A 24,707-nucleotide genomic window follows, 5' to 3' on the forward strand; every position below is an offset into this window, starting at 1 on the left:
CATCAGAGCTGCTTTGCCATTTGATCACGACTGATCCCTTCCCAGCTCAGCCTCAAACTCCTGCCTTCTCCCCATAACCCCTCATGCCCTGACTAATCAAGGATCTATCAACTTCTGCCTTAAATATACCCGATGACTTGGCCTCCACTCCCATCTGTGGCGATGAATTCCACAGATTCACCACCCTCTAGCAAAAGAAACTTCTCGTCATCTCCGTTCTAAATGGGTGCTGCCTGGCCTGCTGAGTTCCTCCAGCACTTTGTGTGTGCAGCTGAATTTGAGAGCAGGAATATTCATTAATTATCGTTGCCCAACGTGGCACTCTTCAGTCTTTCAGTCACCTGTACTCCCGCGACCACCAGATCTTAGGCAGCTGTTCCTTCTTTCGCGGCCTCTCTTCCTCCATGTCTTTCTGCCGGCCACAAGCTGCAAGGTTAATCATGCAGAGTGTATCATAAAGAAGATCCTCCTTCACCTCTTGATCAAGCTTGGAGTCCATCACAGAGCTCAGGGAATGCTTAACCTGCAACGTTAATAATTAAAAATTAATAGTGTTGGCCAAAAAGAACAACAGTCCACAAATCAGTGAATTCAAATGAATCAAGGGCAGTGGAAGTAGGCAAACAAACTGTCTTTGTTCTTGCCACATGCTGAAAGGAGGTGGAGGTGGCCATTTTGTGAGACTGTCCTTGCACACCCTCCATTTTGTGAACTCTTCGATTCTAGCTCTGGGATTATCTAATTAGAGCAATTGAATGTGGACGCAAGGAGTTTCAGCTAACGACCGGCTAACCCGGGACCACTCTCAGACAAACAGCTATTTATAATGTAAAGTGGCAGACTTGGAGAAGAAATCTACAACCTCATTAGGCTCAGTGCCTGGGTCAGCTACCTTAACTGGTTTGAACCAGGCCGAGTTGAAAAAAACAAAGGCACGGGTCTGGGGGCAAAGACCATTGAACAATGCTGGCTGGAGCCCTGGACCAGAGCCATTAAGAAGGTGACCCAGGTAGGGTGCCACTTCTCAGCCCAGTTTTGCATTCTATCAATGTCTCGCTGTAACCTCTGACAGCCCTCCACACTATCCAACCTTTGTGTCATCAGCAGATTTACTAACCCATCCCTCCACTTCCTCATCCAGGTCAATTGGTGGCCACCAGGAGGTCCTGTTTTTCTCTGGTGGATGGACTGTAGGTGCTCGTTGAAGCGGTCTCCCAAACTGGGCCGGGTCTCTCCGATATACAGGAAGCCACACCAGGAGCACCAGATACAACAGATGACCCCAACACACTCACAGGTGAAATGTCACCTCACCTGGAAGGACCGTTTGGGCCCCGAAAGGTAGTGAGGGAGGAGATCCAAGTGCAGGTGTGGCACTTCTCCTGGTGGCCACCAATTTTAATTCTATTTCCTATTCCCATTCCAACATGTCAGTCCATGGCCACCTCTACTGCCGCGATGAGGCCACACTCAGGCTGGAGGAACAACTCCTTATTCCGTCTGCGTAGCCTCCAACCTGATGGCACAACTTCTCTTGCTTCCGGTAATGACCCCCCCACTTCACTATTCCCCATTCCCATTTTGCTCCCTCACCTTATCTCCTTACCTGCCCATTACCTCCCTCTGGTGCTCTATCCCCCTTCCCTTTCTTCCATGGCCTTCTGTCCTCTCTTAACAGATTCCCCCTTCCCCAGCCCTTTATCTCTTTCACCAATTTCTCAGATCTTTACCTCCCCACTCCCCATCTCCTAGTTTCACCTATCACCAACAAGCTTGTATGTCTTTGTGTCTGTGTGTGTGTGTCTTTGTGTGTGTCTGTGTGTTGCTTTGGATTGCCAACCTCTGGTGTCTTCCTCTCTGGAACCATTTTAATGTGGATTTAACTATAGACAAATGCCAGGTCTTTGTCTATGGGAACTATCATAAACGACCATGGTCCTCCACCCATCTATAGATGCACATCTTCCATTGTGTCATAACCTTAGAGCACTAAAAGACAGAAGTAGGCCATTTGGCCCATCTAGTCCATGCCAAAATATTATTTTGCCAATTCCTATCAATCTGCACCTGTACCATAGACCTCAATACCCCTCCCATCCACATACTTATCTAAACTTTTCTTAAATGTCGCATCCGTCACTTCCGCTGGCACACTCTCACCACTCTCTGAGTGAAGAAGATCCCATTCATGTTCCCCTTAAACATTTCACCTTTCTCAATTAACCCATGACCTCTAGTTCTAGTCTCACCCATCCTCAGCAGCAAAAGCATGCTTCCATTTACTCTATGCTCCTCATGGTTTCGTACACCTTTATCAAATCTTCCTTGATTCCCCTGTGCTCTAGAGAATAACTTTCCCTCCAGACCCAGCAACATCCTTGTGAATATTCTCTGCTGTCTTTCAAATCATTGATATCTTTCCTGTAGTTAGGTGACCAGAATACCCCAAAGTAGGCCTCACCAATATCTTCAAGAGCTTCAATCTAACAACTCAGCTTCTGTACTCAACAATTTGATTAATGAAGACCAAAGTGCCAAAATCTCTCTTTATGAACCCATCTATCTGTTTCCACAGGGAGCAGATTTTGGGATAACGGTCAGAAAGTTGGTTTAACTTTTTTTTACCTTAAGGCTGTCATTGTCAAACTGCTTCTGCACTGTATTCTGCTCTTCTACTCAAAGTCAAGTTCAAAGTAAATTTATTATCAAAGTACATATGACCATAGGCATATGTTGATTCACTGAGATTCACTTACTTGAGGACCTTCACAGTATTTAAAAGGAATCAAACAAAACATCCAGAATAAATAAACAAACAAACAATAAATATCAAGAATATGAGATGAAGAGTCCTTCAAAGTGAGTCCATAGGCTGTGGGAGCAGTTCAATGCTGAGGTGAGTGAAGTTAAGTGAAGATATCCCCTTTGGTTCAAGACCCTGTACCTTCTTCCTGATGGTTGAGTGGGGTAATAACTGTTCCTGAACAGTTCCATTGAACTGCTGCTGCTAAGTTAACAAATTTCATGACACATACCGGTGATAATAAACATGATTCTAATTCTGATCATATATGCCAATCTGCAACTGTGGCACAAGTTCATCGACCTTATTCTGTACACTGCACACATCCAAATATAACACCTTTTCGATAACAATAATAATGGAAAAGTGGAAAAAAACACAATAATAATGGGAAAAAACACAGTAAATATAAATACATTAGATAGCTTATATGCATAGATTGATTGTATGTCCATAAAGTGACGCTGGGCACAGGAGTTTCTGTACATAAGGTGACTCTGACAGGAAATGATAAAGTAGTGGTGGTTGCGGGTGTGTGGAGGGGTGGGTTAGCGGGTGGGGGTGTTGAGCAGCCTCAGTACTTGGGGACTTACTGACTGCCCATTACAGCGCTGGTGTTTAGGACAACAGAGAAGGTCTTCATCTCTGGTGGTGTTCAGAGATCCCTTGATCATGCCTGTAGCTTCCTCTCGGTTTTCACTACTGTCGGACATGTAAGTCCCAGGTGGAGACTCAGGAACACCGCCACACTCAGATGTAGGAGGATTCTTCATTGCTGTTTGCGTAACAGTTTTGTTTTTGTGGTCAGTGCTGTTAGTGCTGAGTTGAGCCCTCGAACCTGGAGGACCGGTACAACGCTCTCAGTCTGGCCTCTACCCTTTGACCTGTTTGTCATGGCTGACCCTACCAAGAGCCAAAGCCTAAAGCCCCGGCTCCAGCGTGCAGCCCTCTCCGGGTCACTGAGGCGCGCAAGCCTCCAAACCCTACAACACGGTTGTGGTCCTGTTGGAGGACTGCTTGGGGAAAGTAACAGGTTTTGAGTCTGGTGGTCCTGGTGTGAATGCTACAGAGCCTCTTCCCTGATGGGAGTGGGGACAAACAGTGAGCAGGGTTGGTGGGATCCTTCACCATATTACTGGCCATCCCATCATGATGTTACATTTGCATGTTTTATGCAGTCACCTGAATTATCTGCTTAATCTTTATGTATCCCAGAGGCGCGCGTACCTTCATCAGCCAGGGTTTCAAGCTGTGGTCCAGCAGGATGTCAAAGCCGAGGAGCTGAAAGCAAGCACTCCCAGACACGTGATTTCTGAAGCAGGTGAAGTAGGTGTTCCTCAGGGCCGGATACACAGACAGAATGGTTTTGATGATCACGTCCTCAATACTGCTCCACAGCACCTCCAGGTCATAGGCATTGCCCTCCATGTACTGGTTAAAGAAAGACAGCTTTCTGCAAGAAACAACATTTTACAGAGCCGTCAGTTCTAATCTATCGCAGGCCACCGTTCATCCATCGGATGGCATTGCCGAGTGACTTCGCTGATCAAGTACTCTGCCCCACCATTTGTGTTATTGTGTGAGAGGTCAATAGCACTGCAAGCCACAAGATAGACTGCGTATCCATTGAAGGAAATATCAGCTCTCTTGATTCATTTCTCCCCTTTTTGACAGGATTTATTGGAAGTGATTTCTTGCCGATTCATAGTTGCCTTTGAAAAGGTTGACTGCACCCTGAACCCACAATATTCCATCTTGTGAAGTTGCCTGGTGGTTTACATTCACAGTCAGAAAGCACTACAGTAAACAAACAGGCCCTTTGGCCCATCTAGTCCATGCTGAATCATTAATCTGTCTGGTCCCAGTCTGTAGCCCTACCATCCATGTACAAATTTATCTTAAATGTTGAAATCGCACCTCCATCTATCTCTTCTGCTGGCAGCTTGCTCCATACTCTCACTACCCTCCGAGTGAAGAAGTTTCCCTTCATGTTCCCCTTAAACTTCTCACCTTTCACCCTTAACCCACGAGCTCTAGTTCTAGTCTCACCCTCCCAAGCTCCGTGTAATAAGCCTGACGTAACGAATCAGTGTTTCCAGAGTCATTGTCATAGAAAAGTACAGCACAGGAACAGGCCTCTTGGCCCATCCAGTCCATGCCAAAACCTGCTAAACTGCCGACACCCACTGACCTGCACCAGGATCATAGTCCTCCATCCTATCCAAACTTCGCTGAAACGTTGAAACCGAGCACGCATGCAGCACTTGTGTTGGCAGCTCATTCCACACTGCTCACCACCATCTGAGTGAAGACGTTTCTCCTCGTGTTTCACCTTTCACCCTAACCCATGATCCCTGGTTGTGGTCACACTGAACCTCAGTGGAAAAAGCCTGCTTGCATTTACCCTCTCTATACCCCTCATAATCTTGAATATTTCTGTCAAATCTCCTCTCAACCTTCTACATTCTAAGGAAGAAAGTCCTAACCTATTCAATCTTTCCTTATAACTCAGGTCCTCCAGACTAGCTACATTTTTGTAAATTTTTCCTCTACTCTTTCAACCTTATTTACTATACATCTTTCCTGTAGATAAGTGACCAAAACTGCATACGATACTCCAAATTAGGCCTCACCAATGTCTTATACAACTTCAACATAACATCCCATCTCTTGTACTCAATACATTGATTTATGAAAGCCGATGTGACAACAGCTTTCTTTCTACCTGTGACACTACTTTCAACGAATTTTGGACCTCTATTCCCAGATCCCTTTGTTCTACCGCACTCCTCAGTGCCCTACCATTCACTGTGTAAGACCTTCCCCGGCTGGTCCTACCTAAATGTAACACCTCGCACTTGTCTGCATTGACTTCCAGCTGCCACTTTTCAACCCATTTTTCCAGCTGATCCAGATCCCTCTGCAAGCCATGACCGCCTTCCTCACTGTCCACTATATCCTCAAACGTGGTGTCATCTGCAAATTTACTGATCCAGTTAACTACATTATCATCCAGAACACTGATAGAGATGACAAACAACAGTGGGCCCAGCACTGGTCCCTGCAGCACACCACTGGTCACAGGCAGAGGCTCCAGTCAGAGAGGCAAACCTCTACTACCACTCTCTGGCTTCTCCCACAAAGCCAATGTCTAATCCAATTTACAACCTATGCTGAATGCCGAGCGACTGAACCCTCTTGACCAACCTCACATACGGGACCTTGTCAAATGCCTTGCTAAAGTCCACGGAGACAACATCCACTGCTTTTCCTTCATCCGCTTTCCTGGTAACTCGCTCAAAAAACTCTCCAGGATTGGTCAGACATGACTTACCATGCACAAAGCCATGCTGACTATCCTGAATCAGTCCCATGTCTATCCAAATACTCATATATCCAGTCTCTTAGAATACTTTCCAATAACTATCCCACTACTGATGTCAGACTGAGCAGTCTGTAATTTCCTGGTTTATGTTTAGAACCTTTCTTGTCACTAAGAATTATTTAAATATCTCTGCTAGGGCCCCTGCAGTTTCTGCACTAGCCTCCCCCAGGGTCTGAGGGAACACCTTGTCAGGCCCTGGGGATTTACTCACCCTGATTTTCCTCAGGACAGCAAGCACCTCCTTCTCTGTAATCTGCATAGGGTCCATGAATTTACGGCCCATTGTAAGCAATGGTAAGGCCACAGCAGTGTTGTAGGCCTCAAATATGAAGAGGAAATGGGAGATTTCCCTCACTAAAGAGCTTTTTAACAACAGCTCAATAGTTGCCATGTCTTACAGACCTTTATTCCAGATTTATCTGATCACTTATGTAAATTTGTCTGCCTTCATGGGATTTAGCTCACATTTCTTTGTTCTAGATCCATGGTTCTTGCTGGACGTGAAATACCAGATTGGGACGATCCCAACCAGCGGGACATCCTGAGAGATAATCCAGTCCAGGTACATTCCCTGTGGCAAGGGACGTATAATTGACTCCTGCTCATTATTGTCATTATTTATTGATCATTAATAATGACTCCTGTCTGCAGATTTGAATGAGAGAGTGTTTAACATTGTCCTTCCACTCACTTTTATCTGTTATTTCAGTCACGGTCCAGTTGATTCCTCATTTCTGTTCATTTCCTTTTCCCCGTGTTTTACCTGGCTCCTTGACTAAGGCACCTGATTCTCATCCGAACTGGAAACATAATAACTCCGGCTTACATCTACTTGGGACTGGACCGTCACCTCAGCCAGTGCGGCAAAGCACGTTCCGGGCCGCTGAGAATAGTGGACTCTAAGTTGCTTCGGTGCCTGGGGTTGCTTTGGGAATTCTGTCGTCTCGTGTCCAGCTGAGTATTGCCGGCCGTTTGCCGCTATTTCGAGTCAAGATACCAACAGACTGTCGTTGTTTGGTTTTGTAGTTTCGTGTCCTGCTGAGTATTGCTGGCCGTTTGCTGCTACTCCGAATCAAGATACAAATTGTCTGTCGTTTTTGGTTTTGTTGTTCTGTGTCCAAGTCCAGGCTCCGTGTCCAAGTCCGGGCGCCATGTCCCAGTCCGAGTCCGAGTCCGGGCTCCGTGTCCGAGTCCCGGCTCAGAGTGTGAGTCCAAGTCCAAGTCCGGGCTCCGTGTCCGAGTCCAGGCTCCATGTCTGAGTCCGAGTCCAGGCTCCGTGTCCAAGCTCCATAACCAAGCTCTGGGTCCGGGCTACTCCGGTTTGTTGGCCATGTAAGCATCTAATCCTCACTCTCTGGTCTTCCTCGCAACTATTAATAAACACACTTTTGTTAATGCTACCTCCGTGTCGGTGCTCTGCACTTGGGTCCGCTTCCAGTCGTCCATTGCAACGATTTCAGCCTCACTCCGTTCCTTAAGGTTGTTATAGCCATGGGGTGGTAATGGGGACGAGCTCCCACTGCCTATTAAATGCTCCCAATGGCGTGTGCCTCAATATTGCCTCTGACAACCAAGTCACAGCTCCTGGCTTTCACGGTGGCTTAGCTACTACGCCCGGATATGGAGAGCAAGCTGTTGCCCATGTAGCAAGCTCCCCATCTCCACGCAGTTGATGAACCCAAAGGAACGGCAGAGAGCAACACAGCCTGGCACCAGCTGCATCGCAGGAGTTGCCAGTCAGTGTTGAACTCAACGTGGGACTCCCTCAGGGTTTACTCCTGAAGCCTTCCCTATGAGTGGGTGTAGTCGCAGGGCAATGGGAGGTTTGAGATCAGAGTTTTCCCTCTCCTAGATGAGGGGCCAGCCATGGTTGATGAGTCCCATCTGCCTGAAGCGATTGGATGTAAGATGCCATTAACCCACCTTTGCCCCTTCTCCTGTCAGTAGAAATGATTCCGCTCAGCTTAGTGGCTAAGCCACATGTGAAGGCCAGGAGCTAGACTTGGTTGTCAGAAGTTATTGGAGGGCATGGTATAGGATTCTAGGACAAGAGGGCATGACTTCAGGATTGAAGGACGTCCATTTAGAACTGAGATGCAGAGAAATTACTTTAGTCAGAGGGTGGTAAATCTGTGGAATTTGTTGCCATGAGCGGCTTTGGGGGCCAAGTCATTGAGCTCATTTAAGGCAGAGATAGATAGGTTCTTGATTAGCCAGAGTATGGGGTGAAAGCAGGGGAGTGGGGATGACTGAAAGAATTGGATCAGCCCATGATTAAATGGCAGAGCAGACTCAATGGGCCAAATGGCCCACTTCTGCTCCTATATCTGATGGTCTTATAGCATGCCATTGGGAGCATTCTGCCAGTTATGACAACCTGAAGTAGTGGCAACAGAATTAAGGGCTTCAGTAAGCTGCTGCTGTGTGCTCCCCTTCCTTCTACAATGTGCCTGCTCGCTAAGGTTGTTGTGTGAATGAAGCCAGCAGAGAAAATTACTGGTAGATACAAAGCAGCTTCTTTATTCGACAAAGCAAGTTTAGAGAAGGCATTTTATGAAGACACTTCTGGTCGAAAGGTCTGGCCGGCCTGACGTGGGGCTCAATATTTTATGTGCCAAACGGCAAAGGGCAACTCCATACTTACAATGCATGGACAATGCTTTCTTTGAAACAAAATTCAACCTTCACGCCTCCTGCTTCACAGCCACACCACACACATCCAAATGAATTTTAATCACCATTGTCAGCTGGGATTCATGGCTTTTAGGAACCCATTGTTCAGAGCTGGCCACATGTTCAGACTTGGTCACATGTTGGCATGTGGCCAAGTGGTTAAAGCGTCCCTCTGGTGATCTGAAGGTCGCTAGTTCGAGCCTTGGCCGAGGCAGCGTGTTGTGTCCTTGAGCAAGGTACTTAACCACACATTGCTCTGCATTAACCCCAGTACCAAGCTGTACGGGTCCTAATGCCCTTCCCTCGGACAACATCGGTGGCGTGGAGAGGGGAGACATGCAGCATGGGCAACTGCTGGTCTTCCATACAACCTTGCCCAGGCCTGCGCCCTGGAAAGCTTCCAAGGTGTAAACTTCCAAGGGGAACCTTCCATGGTCTCACAAGACTAACGGATGCCTACATATAAAGTTCAGATCTGCACTCCAAATAAAATCCACAACACACATTCAGATATGAAGACTGGTAGCCAAATTCGATTGCTAAATGTCTATGTCCTAACCCCAAAAATCACTCCAACACTGACCTTCTATAACGTGCCTGCTCGTGGTGAAGGGTGCACCCTGCTGCATATGGTCTCACCTTTTACTGCCTTTCTTTTCATCCGGGACAACGTTCATCATACGCTTGTTGATGACATAATTGGTGAGGTGCATGCAGACGTCATCCTGTGAGAGGCAGAAGATAAAGATAAACAACAGGAATTCTGCAGATGCTGGAAATTCAAGCAACACACATCAAAGTTGCTGGTGAACGCAGCAGGCCAGGCAGCATCTGCAGGAAGAGGTGCAGTTGACATTTCAGGCTGAGACCCTTCGTCAGGACTAACTGAAGGAAGAGTGACTCACTCTTCCTTCAGTTAGTCCTGACGAAGGGTCTCGGCCTGAAATGTCAACTGCATCTCTTCCTACAGATGCTGCCCAGAAGATAAAGATGTTGGTTTCTCAGTCAGGGACATTGCCCTCAGTTATCGCGTCACACTAACGCCATCCCAGCCAGAAGCTGCTCAAATGCTATTTTCCTCATTCCTCTCGGCTTCACTTTTCCTGTGGTGATGAAGAGCAGTCGGCAGGTGGCAAGAAGGTGAAACTGAAGGACTGAAGGAAGCCTTGCATCTTAAAGCAGTTTTTGTAGCCCCAAAACATCGCCAAGTCAAAGGATCGCTCATCTGAAGCGCAGTGCATAAGGATGGGTACTGTCAGTCAGAGCAAGGATGTGAGGCTGAGGCTTTATAACTCAGACCGAACTTCGGAGTATTGTGAGCAGTTCTGAGCCCCTTATCTAAGAATTGGTGAGCTGGCATTGGAGAGGGTCTGGGGGAGGTTCACGAGAATGAAAGGGTTGTCATTTGAGGAGCATTGCTCCCTCTGGGCTTGTACTCGCTGAAGTTTAAAAGGATGATGGGGGATCTCAACGAAAACCATCAAATATTGAAAATCAACGTGGAGAGGATGTTTCCTGTAGTGGGAGGGGGGCGGCTGTCTCTAAGAGCAGAGGGCAAAGCCTCAGAATAGAAGAACTTCCCTTTAGGGCAGAGGTGAGGAATTTCTTTAGCCAGAGGGTGGTGAATCTGTGGAATTTGTTGCCACAGACCGCTGTGGAGGACAAGTCATTGAGTGTATTTAAAGCAGAGGTTGATAGGTTCTTGTTTAGTCAGGGCATCAAAGGTTAACAGGAGAAGGCAGGAGAAAACAGTCGAGAGGGATAATAAATCAGCCATCCTGAGCACAATCCTCCCCACTTTCGAGGACATCTTCAAAAGGCAACATCCATCTTGAGGGACCCTCGCCACCCAGGTAAAGCCTCTTTTCATTTCTACCGTCAGGGAGGAGGTACAGGAGCCTGAGACACACACTCAACAATTCCCTCCGCCATTAGATTTCAGAATGAACAATGATCCCATGTACAGTACCTCAATAACATTTGTCTCTTGGTCTTGTTTAGCACAACTTATTTAATTTTTAAAATATATTTCTTTTTGTAATTTATAACTTTCATTACTACGTACTGCAATGTACTGCTGCCGCATAACCTCAAATTTCATGGCAAATGACAATGACAGTAAACGTGATTCTGATTCCAATTCTGGTTATGAAATATGGGCTGAGTTTTTCTTTTCGGAGCAGTCCACGCCATAAGATTGTAAGTTGTAGGAGCAGGATTGGGCCATTTGACCCATCGAGTCTTGTCTGACATTTCATCATGGCTGATCTATTTTCCTCTCAGCCCCAATCTCCGTATCCATTTATCCCTGACTAATCAAGAACCTAACAAACTCTGCCTTAAGTATACCCGACGACTTGGCCTTCACAGCATGTAGTAACGAATTCTACAAATTAAAGAAATTCCTCCTCATCTCTGTTCTAAATCGATGTCTCTCTACTCTGAGGCTGTGTCCTCTGGTCTTGGCCTCCCCCACTACAGGAAACATCCTCTCCACACCACTCTGTCAATGCTTTTCAACATTCGATAGGTTTTGATGAGATTTCACCTCATTCTTTTAAATTCCAGTCAGTTAAGGCCCAGAGCCATCAAATGCTCCTCATATAATAAGCCTTTCAATCCCGGAATCATTTTTGTCAACCTCCTTTCAACCCTCTCCAGTGTCACCATATCCTTTCTGGGGCCCGGAACAGCTCACAATACCCCAAGCGAGGGAGGCCTCGCCAGTGCCTTCTAAAGCCTCAAGGAGGAGAAACCCTGCAGATGCTGGAAATCTGAGCAACACACACAAAATACTGGAGGAACTCAGCAGGCCAGGCAGCATCTATGGGAAAGAGCAAAAGGTTGATGTTTCAGACCAAGACCCTTCATCAGGACAGATGAGAAGTCAGAGCAAGAAGGTTGGGGGGAGGGGAGGAAGGAGTACAAGGTGGTAGGTGATGGGTGAAACTGGGAGGGGGGAGGAGGGAAGTAAAGAACTGGGAAGTCAATTGGTGAAAGAGATAAAGGGCTGGAGAAGGGGGAATCTGATAGGAGAGGACAGAAGACTTTGGAAGAAAGGGAAGGGGAGGGAGCACCAGTAGGAGGTGATTGGCAGCTAAGGAGATGAGGTGACAGAGGGAAATGGGAATGGGAATGGTAAAGTTGGGGGCAATTACCGGAGGTTAGAGAAATCGACATTCATGCCATCAGGTTGGAGGCTACCCAGACGGAATACAAGGTGCTGCTCCTCCAACCTGAGTGTGGCCTCATCGTGGCAGTCGAGGATTAACATGTCAGAATGGGAATGGGAAGTAGACTTGAAATGGGTTTTTCTGGCAGACGGAGTGTAGGTGCTCTGCAAGGCGGTCTCCCAATCTGCGTCGGGTCTCACTGACATACAGGAGGTCACACCAAGAGCATCAGATACAGTAGATGAACCCCAACAGACTCACAGGTGAAGTGTTGCCTCCTGAATGGCAGTGAGGGACGAGGTGTAGTGTCAGGTGCAATGCTTGTTCCACCCGCTTGCCCTACACCTCCTCTCTCACTTCCATTCAGGGCCCCAAATACTCCAGAGATGCTCCTGGGCCTGCTGAGTTCTTCCAGCATTCTGTGAGTGTTCCATATAAAACATTATATCCTTGTTTTCATGTTCTATTCCTCTCAAAATGAATGCTAACACCTTCCTTATCACTGACTTAACCAACAAATTAACCTTTATGGAATCCTGCTTGAAGACTCCCAAGTCCCTTTGCACCTCCGATTTTTGAGTTTTCTCTCCAGTCATACAATTGCCTATGCTTTGAAGTTTTCTACTGAAGTGCATGACCATACACTTCCCAACACTGTTTTCCGTCTGCCACCTCTTTGCATATTCTCCTACACTGTCTAAATCCTTCTGCACCTATTCTCTTCCTCGATACTACCTGCCCCCCCACCCTCACCGATCTTCCGATCATTCGCTAACTTAGCCTCGAAGCTATCAATTCCATCATCGAAATCCTTGATATATATTGTAAAAAGAAGTGGTTCCAACATAACATCCCAGCTTCTGTACTCAGTACCTTGACTTATGAAAGCCAGTGTGCCAAAAGCTCTCTCTACGACCCTACCTACCTGTGAGTTCTTTTTCAAGAAGTTACGGATCCCTCTGTTTGAATGCATTTCTCCGTCCTAACATTCACGGTGTTAAATTCTCTGTACTACCATAAAACCATAAGTCACAGGAGCCATTTGGCTCATCGTCAGCTCCGCCATTCAATCATGGCTGATCCTTTTCCTCCCCTCCTCAACCCCACCGCCCAGCCTTCTCCCCGTAACCTTTGTTGCCACGGCCATTGAAGAACTAATCAATTTCTGCCTTAAGTACACCCAACGACCGGTCCTCTACAGCTGCCTGTGGTAACAAGTTCCACAAATTCACCACCCTTTGACTGAAGAACTTTCTCTGCATCTCTGTTTTAAGCGGATGCCCCTCTACCTTGAGGTTCTGCCCTCTTGTCCTAGACTCCCCCACCATGGGAAACATTCTTTCCACGTCTACTCTGCCTAGGACTTTCAATATTCGAAAGGTTTCAATCAGATCCCCTCTCATCCTTCTAAATTCCAGCGAGTACAGGCCCAGATACATCAGATGTTCCTCATATGATAACCCTTTCAGTCCTAGACTCATCCTTGTGTACCTCCTCTCAACCCTCTCCAATGCCAGCACATCTTTTCTTAGATAAGGAGCCCAAAATAGTTCACAGTGCTTAAGGTGAGGCCTCAGCAGTGCCTTATAAAGCCTCAGCATCATGTCCCTGCTCTTGTATTCTAGACATCTTGAAATGAATGCTAACATTGCATTTGCCTTCCTCACCACTGACTCAACCTGCAAGTTACCCTTTAGGGTGTTCTGTACAAGGACTCCCAAGTCCCTTTGCATCACAAATTTTTGAATTTTTCTTCACATTTAGAAAATAATCTGAACATTTATCTCTGCTACCAAAATGCATAACTATGCATTTTCCAACATTATATTTCATTTGCCACTTTCTTGCCCATTCTCCTAATCTATCTGTCCTTCTGCATCCTACCTGCTTCTTCCACACTACCTGCCCTTCCACCAATCTCCGTATCATCTGCAAACTTGCCATCTATTTCACCATCTAAGTCATTTATATACAGCATAAAAAGAAGTGGTCCAACACCGACCCCTGTGGAACACCACTACTCACTGGCAGCCATCCAGAAAGGGATCCTTTTATTCCCACTCGCTGCCTCCGACTAATTAGCCAATGCTCTAACCATGTTAATAACTTCCCAGTAATACCATGGGCTCTTAACTTGGTAAGCAGCCTCATGTGTGGCACCTTCTGAAAGCCCAAATATACAACCTCCACTGCGTCCCCTTTATCTATCCTACTTGTAATCTCCTCAAAGAATTCCAACAGGTTCGTCAGACAGTATTTTCCCTTAAGAAAACCGTGTTGACTTTGTCCTATCTTGTCCTGTGTCACCAAGTACTCTATAGCCTCACCCTTAACAATCAACTCCCACATCTTCCCAACCACTGAGGTCAGGCTGACCGGTCTATAATTTCCTTTCTGCTGCCTCCCTCCTTTCTTAAAGAGTGAAGTGACATTTGGAATTTTCATGCCAGAGTCCAATGACTTTTGAAAGATCATTACAAATGCCTCAACACTCTCTACCACTACCTCTTTCAAAACCCCAGTTTGCAGTTCGTCTGGTCCAGGTGAAAAAAGTACCTTTTGGTCTTTCAGCTTTTTGAGCACCTTCAACCTTGTAATAGAAACTGCACTCACTTCTCTTCCCTCACACTCTTCAAATCTGGCACACTGCTAGTGTCTTCCACAGTGAGGACTGGTGCAAAGTACTCATTTAGTTCATTTGCCACCTCTTGTCTCCCGTTATTATTTCTCTGCCCTCAGTTTCTAGCGGTCCTATATCCACTCTCATTTCTCCTTTATTTTTTATATACTTGAAAATGCTTTTTCTATCAACTTTGATATTATTTGCTAGCTTGCTTTCATATTTCATCTTTTCCCTCCTAATGATTCTTTTAGTTGCTCTCTCTAGGGTTTTAAAAGCTTCCCAACCTTCTATCTTCCCACTAATTTTTGCTCTGTTGTATACCCTCTCTTTTGCTTTTACATTAGTTTTGACTTCCCTTCTCAGCTACGGTTGTAGCATTTTGCCATTCAAGTATTTCTTTGTTTTTGGAATACATTCATCCTGCACCTTCCCCATATTTTCCCAGAAACTTGTGCCATTGCTGCTCTGCCGTCTTCCCTGCCAGCATCTCCTCCCAACTTACTTTGGCCAACTCCTCTCTCATACCTTTACTTTCCTTTCAAATTTCCTTTTCTCCACTGAAATATCGCTACATCAGACTCTACTTTCTCCCTATCTGAATCATATTGTCTTCACTGACTCCTAAGGGTTCCTTTACCTTAAGCTTCCTAATCGCCTCCAGTTCATTATATAACACCCAATCCAGTGTAGGTGATCCCCTAGCAGGCTCAATGACAAATTGCTCTAAAAAGCCATCTCTTAGGCATTCAACAAACTCACTCTCTTGAAATCCATTACCAACCTAATTTTCCCAATTGAGCTGCATGATAAAATCTCCCATGGCTACCATAACGTTACCCTTTTGAAACACCTTTTTCCATTTCCTGTTGTAATCTGTGCTCCATGTCTCAGCTACTGTTGGGAGGCCTGTTTATAACTGCCATTACCCTTGCAGTTTCTTATCTGAACTCACAAGGATTCAACATTTTCTGATTCTATGCCACATCCTTCTGCTGATTTGATGCTATTCTTTACCAGCAGAGCTACACCACCCCCTCTGCCTACCTTCCTATCCCTCCGATACAATGCGTAACCTCATGTGAATATGATTTTGATATCAAGATTTAAGAGAAGTTTGGATGGGAGGGGTATGGAGAGCTATGGTCTGGGTGCAGGTTGATGGGATTTGGCAGATTAAATGGTTTGGCACCAACTAGACGAGCCAAAAAGCCTGTTTCTGTGTTGTACTTTTCTATGATTCTATCGCTTTTTCTTGAAATCAAGGCAGATTAACTCCAGACAAGATGCAGGGCCAATAACCCTGGCTAGATATATCCTTGAGTGTTATATCACACAACTTCCCATTTTCAATCTGTCTTACGATGGAATCATCAATTTTCCTCAATATTTAAGAGGATTACCAGGATGCTGCCTGGATTGGATTATGAGGATAGAAACACAGAAAACCTACAGCACAACACAGGCCTTCGGCCCACAAAGCTGTGCCAAACTTGTCCTTACCTTAGAATTACCTAGGCTTATCCATAGCCCTCTATTTTTCCAAGCTCCATGTATCCATCCAGGAGTCTCTTAAAAGAGTGGTCCCCAACCACCGGGCCGCGGAAAGGTACCAGGCCGCAAAGCATGTGCTACTGGGCCGCGAGGAAACGATATGATTTGGCGATATGAAACGATATGAGTCAGCTGCACCTTTCCTCATTTCCTGTCACACACTGTCGAACTTGAACACGCCACCCCCACTCCCCCCCCCCCCCCCCCACCGTTGGCCGGTCCGCAAGAATATTGCCAATCTTAAACAGGTCCGCGGTGCAAAAAAGGTGGGGACCCCTGTCATTTCCGCCTCCACCACCACCGTTGACAGCCCAGTCCACTCACTCACCAGTCTCTGAGTAAATAAATTACCCCTGACATCTCCTCTGTACCTACTTCCAAGCACATTAAAGCTATGCCCTCTCGTGCTAGCCATTTCAGCCCTGGGAAAAAGCCTCTGACTGTCCACACAATCAATGCCACTCATCATCTTAAACACCTCTATAAGGTCACCTCTCATCCTCCGTCACTCCAAGAAGAAAAGGCCGAGTTCACCTATTCTGATAAGGCATGCTCCCCAACATCCTTGTAGATCTCCTCTGCACCCTTTCCATCGTTTCGACGTCCTTCCTGTACTGAGGCGACCAGAATTGAGCACAGTACTCCAAGTGGGGTCTGACCACGGTCCAATATAGCTGTAACATTACCTCTCGGCTCTTAAACTCAATCCCACGATTGGTGAAGGCCAATGCACCGTATGCCTTCTTAACCACAGAGTTGAGATAGGTTGAGAAAGCTATGGCTTTTCTCCCTGGAGTGAAGGAGGATGAGAGATGACTCGATAGAGGTGTAGAAACTGATCAGAGGCATAGACGGAGTGGATAGCCAGGGGAATGCTAAAGCACGAGGGGATCGGAGGAAAGTATGGGGGAGGGGGAGGTCAGAGGTAATCTTTTAACACGGAGAGCGATGGGTGCGTGGAATGCACTGCCAGTGGCACTGGTAGAGGCAGATACATGAGAGGCATTTAAGAAACTCTTAGATTGCCACATGGATAGAAATATAGGAAACCTATGGCACAACACAGGCTCCTCGGCCCACAAAGTTGTGCTGAACATGTCCCTACTTTAGAAATTACTAGACTTCCCCATAGCCCTCTATTTTTCTAAGCTCCACGTACCTATCCAAAAGTCTCTTAAAAGACCCTATCCTATCCGCCTCCACCACTGTTTCTGGCAGCCCATTCCACGGACTCACCACTTTGAGTAAAAAACTTACCCCTGACATCTCCTCTGTACCTACTCCCCAGCACTTTAAACCTGTGTCCTCTTGTGGCAACCATTTCAGCCCTGGGAAAAAGCCTCTGACTATCCACATGATCATCATCTTATACACCTCTATCAGGTCACCTCTCATCTTCCGTTGCTCCAAGGAGAAAAGGACGAGTTCACTCAACCTGTTTTCATCAGGCATGCTCCTCAATCCAGGCAACATCCTTATAAATCTCCTCTGCACCCTTTCTATGGCTTCCACATCTTTCCTGTAGTGAGGTGACCGGAACTGAGCACAGTACTCCAAGTGGGGTCTGACCAGGGTCTTATATAACTGCAACATTACCTCTCAGCTCCTAAATTCAATTCCAGGATTGATGAAGGCCAATACACCGTATGCCTTCTTAACCACAGAGTCAACCTGCGCAGCTGCTTTGAGCGTCCTATGGCTTTGGACCCCAAGATCCCTCTGATCCTCCACACTGCCAAGAGTCTTACCATTAGCTATATTCTGCCATCATATCTGACCTACCAAAATGAACCACTTCACACTTACCTGGGTTGAACTCCATCTGCCACTTCTCAGCCCAGTTTTGATGTTTCGATGTACATGTAACAAACTTATCTTATAAAATCTTCAAAGTTCAAATTTCAAAGTAAATTGATTATCGAAGTACGACTATATCACCATATACTAGCCTGAGATTCATTTTCGTGCAGGCGTTCACAGCACCCACTGGCGTCCCACAGGAATCAGTGTTGGGGGCGGGGAGTAGCTGCTTCTTTCTGTATTGTCTATGAAGACAGAATTGTTGGTTTTGTGGCCGACTGGCGGATGATTTGAAGAGAGGTGGAGGGGCAGGTAGTGTTGAGGAAGCAGGGAGCCTGCAGAAGGACTTGGACAGATAAGGAGAATACGCAAAGTGGCAGACACAGAGCAGAGTATAACAGTTATGGTGTTGGGAAGTTTATGGTCATACACTTTGGCAGAAGGAACAAAAGGGTAGACTATTTTCTAAGCAGGCGGAAAATCCAAAAATCTGAGGTGCAAGGGATGAGAGAGCCTTCATGCAGGATTCCCTAAAGGTTAATTTGCAGGTTGAGTCTGTGGTGATGATGGCAAATGCAATGTTAGCATTCATCTCGAGAGGACTAGAATATCAAAACAAGGAGTTAATGTTGAGTGGTGAGGCCTCACTTGGAATATCGTCAGCCCTTATCTAAGAAAGGATGAGCGGACATTGGAGAGGGTTCAGAGGCCGTTCACCAGAATGACTACAGGAGGAGCGCTTGATGGTTCTGGGCCTGTACGCATGAGAACTTAGAAGACTGAGAGGCAATCTCATTGAAACCTATTGAATGTTGAAAGGCGTAGGCAGATTGGATGTGAAAAGGATGTTTCCTATGGTGGGGGACTCCAGCACCAGAGGGCACAGTCTTAGAATAGAAGGACGTTCATTTAGAATGGAGATGAAGAGAATTTCTTTATCCAGAGGGTTGTGAATCTGTGGAATTAATTGTGCACATGGAGGGCTGTGGAGGCCAGGTCATTGGGTATACTGAAGGCAGAGGTGACAGATTGTTCATTACTCAGGGTGTGAAAGGTTACCGGGAGAAGGCAGGAGATTGGGGTTGAGAGGGAAAGTGGATCAGCCATGATGAAATGGTGACAGACTCGATGAGCTGAATGGCCCATTCTGCTCCTATCTCATATGGTCTCATACAATAGAACTGATGAAAAACAACACACCGACACAGCCAAATAACCGACGTACAAAAGAAGGCAAACTGCACAAATACATAAAGACAGACAGAAGCATTGAGGACATGAGTTGTAGAGCCCTTGGAAATTAGTCCATAGGTTGTGGAACCAGTTCAGTGTTGAACTGAGTGAAGTTATCCACACTGGTTCAGGAGCCTGATGGTTGTAGGGTGATTACTGTTCCTGAAACTTACGGTGACAGATTTACGGCTCTTGTGCCTTCTTCCTGATGAGAAGAGAGCATGGTCTGGATGGTGGGTATCCCTGATGATAGTTGCTGCTTTCTTATGGCGGCGCTCATTGTAGACGTGCTCAATGGTGGGGAGGGCTTTTCCTGACCTTGTCTTGTAAACTTTACGAACTAGACTCGTTAGGAGATGCTTCTGTAACCACACCAACCTCCCACTCCCCGCCCCCCCAGACAGAGTAGTCAGCTTTTGGCTGGGGTTGGGAACGTAACAGCAAGATCCCACCCGAGTCGATTACTTCCATACAACAGTGAATTAGGCAAGAATTAACCTCTTATAAAAGTAGGATCGTACTTTCAGAGAATTAACTGTATGTCTTAAAGATAAGTCAATGTGTCACTTACTAAATTCTTTTCGGTCGGTTCGGAATACTTTTTAGTGGCAAAGCAGACCAGGCCCTCATTGTAGAGGTATATCCGCAGAGGGTCACAGGAAGTAACCAAGACGTAGAGCCTGAGGTTAAACTTGAAACCATCCAAAGTGAAGGGCTGCACAAGTAGAGGAAGAGTTAACACACTGTGAGGTTCAAAGGTTTCACTTATTATCAAAGTATTTATGCAGTGCACAACTCTGAGATTCATCTTCTCCAGATAGCCACGGAACAAAGGAAAAAACATGGAGGTCGTTGAAAGAGAAACATCAAACCCGTGCACCCCCCCGTAGAAAAAAGAACAGCAACACAATCATCAACCCCCCCCCAAATCCCCCTTCCCCTGCACAAAACACAGAACATCAACTCCCAAATCCCCCCACCCTCTGCCTACTCAAATAAAAAACAGGAAAGAATGGGGAAAAACCCAGAATATAAAATCCATTGTCAAGAGAGAAAGAGACACTGTAGAGGCCGACCCTCTGGCCACCTGAGCCGCCACACAGCGACAGGCTGCCACAGGCTCCTTCCCTGGAGGCAGAGGGATCCCATCAGTGATCAGAACGCAGGCATCTGGTGCTGAACCCCCGGTCGCCATCCGCATCGGTAACTAATTTTTGAAATGTGTGTCTGCATTCCAGATGAAGGGTCTTAGGCTGAAACATCGACTCTTTTTTTCCTCTGCATAGATGCTGCCTGACCTGCTAACTTCCCCCAGCATTTTGGATATGTTACTCTGGATTTTCAGCACCTGCAGAAACTCTTGTGTTTATCTGCATCTGGTTCTTTCCTTCGGACTTACCCCTACTCCAGCCCTCGATGCAGAAACCCTCAAAATTCTCTCTGATCAATCCCACTCAGACCAGCAAATAGTCAACGAGACTTGGAAGAGCAAATCTGCAGAGAGATAGCAGGCAACTGCAGGAAACATAAAGTTGTGGTGGTAGGGGATTTTAATGTTCCATTTATTGATTGGGACACCCATACTGTTAGGGGTTTAGATGGTTTAAAATGTGTTCAGGAAAGTTTTCTAAATCAATATATAGAGGGACCAACTAGAGGGGATGCAATATTGGACCTCCTGTTAGGAAACGAGTTAGGACAAGTGACAGAAGTCTGTGTAGGGGAGCACTTTGGTTCCAGTGATCATAACACCATTAGCTTCAATTTGATCATGGACAAGGATAGATCTGGTCCTAGGGTTGAGGTTTTGAACTGGAAGAAAGCCAAATTTGAAGAAATGAGAAGGGATCTAAAAAAGCATGGATTGGGACAGGTTGTTCTCTGGTAAAGATGTGATTGGTAGGTGGGAAGCCTTCAAAGGAGAAATTTTGAGAGTGCAGAATTTGTATGTTCCTGTCAGGATTAAAGGCAAAGTGAATAGGACTAAGGAACCTTGGTTCTCAAGGGATATTGCAACTCTGATAAAGAAGAAGAGGGAGTTGTATGAAATGTATAGGAAACAGGGAGTAAATCAGGTGCTTGAGGAGTATAAGAAGTGCAAGAAAATACTTAAGAAAGTAATCAGGAGGGCTAAAAGAAGACATGAGGTTGCCTTGGCAGTCAAAGTGAAGGATAATCCAAAGAGCTTTTACAGGTATATTAAGAGCAAAAGGATTGTAAGGGATAAAATTCGTCCTCTTGAAGATCAGAGTGGTCGGCTATGTGCGGAGCCAAAGGCAATGGGGGAGATCTTAAATAGGTTTTTTGCGTCTGTATTTACTAAGGAAACTGGCATAAAGTCTATGGAATTAAGGGAATCAAGTACTGAGATCATGGAAACTGTACAGATTGAAAGGGAGGAGATGCTTGCTGTCTTGAGGAAAATTAAAGTGGATAAATCCCCGGGACCTGACAGGGTGTTCCCTCGGACCTTGAAAGAGACTAATGTTGAAATTGCGGGGGCCCTGGCAGAAATATTTATAATGTCGCTCTCTACGGGTGAGGTGCCGGAGGATTGGAGAGTGGCTCATGTTGTTCCGTTGTTTAAGAAAGGGTTGAAAAGTAATCCGGGAAATTATAGGCCGGTAAGTTTAATGTCGGTAGTAGGTAAGTTATTGGAGGGAGTACTAAGAGACAGAATCTACAAGCATTTGGATAGTCAGGGACTTATTAGGGAGAGTCAACATGGCTTTGTGCGTGGTAGGTCATGTTTAACCAATCTACTGGAGTTTTTCGAGGAGGTTACCAGGAGAGTGGATGAAGGGAAGGCAGTGGATATTGTCTACATGGACTTCAGTAAGGCCTTTGACAAGATCCCGCATGGGAGGTTAGTTAGGAAAATTCAGTCGCTAGGTATACATGGAGAGGTGGAAAATTGGATGAGACATTGGCTCAGTGGAAGAAGCCAAAGAGTGGTAGTAGAGAATTGCTTCTCCGAGTGGAGGCCTGTGACTAGTGGTGTGCCACAGGGATCAGTGCCGGGTCCATTGTTATTTGTCATCTATATCAGTGATCTGAATGATAATGTGGTAAATTGGATCAGCAAATTTGCTGATGATACAAAGATTGGAGGTGTAGTAGACAGTGAGAAAGGTTTTCAGAGCCTGCAGAGGGTCTTGGACCAGCTGGAAAAATGGGCTGAAAAATGGCAGATAGAGTTTAAGACAGACAAGTGTGAGGTATTGCACGTTGGAAGGACAAACCAATGTAGAACATACAGGGTTAATGGTAAGGCACTGAGGAATGCAGTAGAACAGAGGGATCTGGGAATACAGATACAAAATTCCCTAAAAGTGGCATCACAGGTCGATAGGGTCGTAAAGAGAGCTTTTGGTACATTGGCCTTTATTAATCAAAGTATTGAGTATAAGAGCTGGAATGTTATGATGAGGTTGTATAAGGCATTGGTGAGGCCGAATCTGGAGAATTGTTTTCAGTTTTGGTCACCAAATTACAGGAAGGATATAAATAAGGTTGAAAGAGTGCAGAGAAGGTTTACAAGGATGTTGCCAGGACTTGAGAAACTCAGTTACAGAGAAAGGTTGAATAGGTTAGGACTTTATTCCCTGAAGCGTAGAAGAATGAGGGGAGACTTGATAGGGGTATATAAAATTATGATGGGTATAGATAGAGTGAATGCAAGCAGGCTTTTTCCACTGAGGCAAGGGGAGAAAGAAACCAGAGGACATGGGTTAAGGGTGAGGGGGGAAAAGTTTAAAGGGAACATTAGTGGGGGCTTCTTCACACAGAGAGTGGTGGGAGTATGGAATGAGCTGCCAGATGAGGTGGTAAATGCAGGTTCTTTTTTAACATTTAAGAATAAATTGGACAGATACATGGATGGGAGGTGTATGGAGGGATATGGTCCATGTGCAGGTCAGTGGGACTAGGCAGAAAATGGTTCGGCACAGCCAAGAAGGGCCAAAAGGCTTGTTTCTGTGCTGTAGTTTTCTATGGTTTCTATGGTTTTCCAATGCGTAATCACTTTAGCATGTGAAGTTGGCTCGACAATCACAAAAGGGATTTGCTAATGGAAATTCCTGCCCAGCCTATCCCTCAAGTCCTTATTCCATTCGTGAATTATGCCCCCCACTATCCCACTCAACCCACACATCTTCAAATCCCCCGATTTCCTTCTTACCCAAGTTTCCACCATTCCCACCAGCCTATCATTCACAGTGACAGAATGCTGTGGATACCCAGTCCAAACACAAAATTACCACCAGAGCAGTAATAAAATTTCCATTATCTTGGTTGAGGAACAGGGTGGGATAGGTCTCCACCAAAGTAGATGTAAGGTCTGCAGGTCACCCTTGGGCAAGGTGTATCACCTGCTTAGCTCCTGGATCAGGGTCACGTGAAGCCGTGGAAGCAGGGGGTGGATGGTTGTATGAGCAGCCGGTGCAGTTCACAAGTCCTGGTTATACGATCACTGGTGCCAGGCAGACAATCTCCGAATAGTATTGATAATGGCTGGGGGTCACCCACCCCTACCCAGAACAGGGCGATGGCAAACCACTTCTGTGGAAAAATTGGCCAAGAACAATCATAGTCATGGAATGTTCCGACAAGAACTGTCCTTTGTTATTCAAATAACAAGCCATGGGTGACAAAGGACATAAAGGACATCCTGATCGCTAAAAAGAGGGTGTTTAGAGATGGAAATAGGGAGGAGCTGAGGGCAATACAGAGGGACCTGAAAGCCAGGATCAGGGAGGCTAAAGACAGGTGTAGGAGGAAGCTTGAGTGGAAACTCCAGTAGAACAACATGAGAGAGGTCTGGAGTGGGATGAGGACCATCACTGGGTTCCGGCAAACTAGCAACAGAGGAGCTGAAGGCAGTGTGGACACGGCCAACGAACTTAACCAGTTCTTTAACAGATTTGACATTGTGGCCCCTGCCCATCCCCCCCGTGAGTCATTTGTTGTCTGCCCCCAACCAACACATATTCCACTCTCCCCTCCTACCCCTCCTCACAGCCCCCCACGCTGCTCTCATGACGATACCCCTTCCCCACACAAAACCACCACGGTGGGCTTCACAGCTGAACAGGTGAGAAGACAGCTGAAACATCTCAACCCAAGCAAGGCTGCAGGACGGGATGGTGTCAGTACCAGGGTGCTCAAAGCCTGTGCCCCTCAGCTATGTGGAATACTTCACCATGTCTTCAACCTGAGCCTGAGGCTCCGGAGGGTTCCTGTACTGTGGAAGACATCCTGCCTCATCCCTGTGCCGAAGACGCCGCGCCCCAGCGGCCTTAATGACTACAGACCGGTAGCATTGACCTCCCACATCATGAAGACCCTAGAGAGACTTGTTCTGGAGCTGCTCCGGCCTATGGTCAGGCCACACTTAGATCCCCTCCAGTTCACCTACCAGCCCCGACTAGGAGTTGAGGATGTCATCGTCTTCCTGCTGAACCGTGT

General features: G+C 46.2%; 1 protein-coding gene across 1 annotated transcript in view; it reads right to left on the reverse strand.

The window, feature by feature from the left end:
• The window catches only part of LOC140210902 (uncharacterized), a 69,695-nt gene that overhangs the window by 25,885 nt on the left and 19,103 nt on the right, over positions 1-24,707 (reverse strand). Inside the window, exons 4-7 of the mRNA XM_072280166.1 lie at positions 19,813-19,956; positions 9,501-9,586; positions 4,031-4,256; positions 342-523 (exon numbers count right to left, since the gene is read on the reverse strand). Of these exons, the coding sequence (XP_072136267.1) occupies positions 342-523; positions 4,031-4,256; positions 9,501-9,586; positions 19,813-19,956 (638 nt within the window). The remainder of the gene's footprint in view (positions 1-341; positions 524-4,030; positions 4,257-9,500; positions 9,587-19,812; positions 19,957-24,707) is intronic.

Source organism: Mobula birostris, chromosome 16 (genome assembly GCF_030028105.1).
Source record: "Mobula birostris isolate sMobBir1 chromosome 16, sMobBir1.hap1, whole genome shotgun sequence".
Taxonomy (NCBI): Eukaryota; Metazoa; Chordata; class Chondrichthyes; order Myliobatiformes; family Myliobatidae; genus Mobula; species Mobula birostris.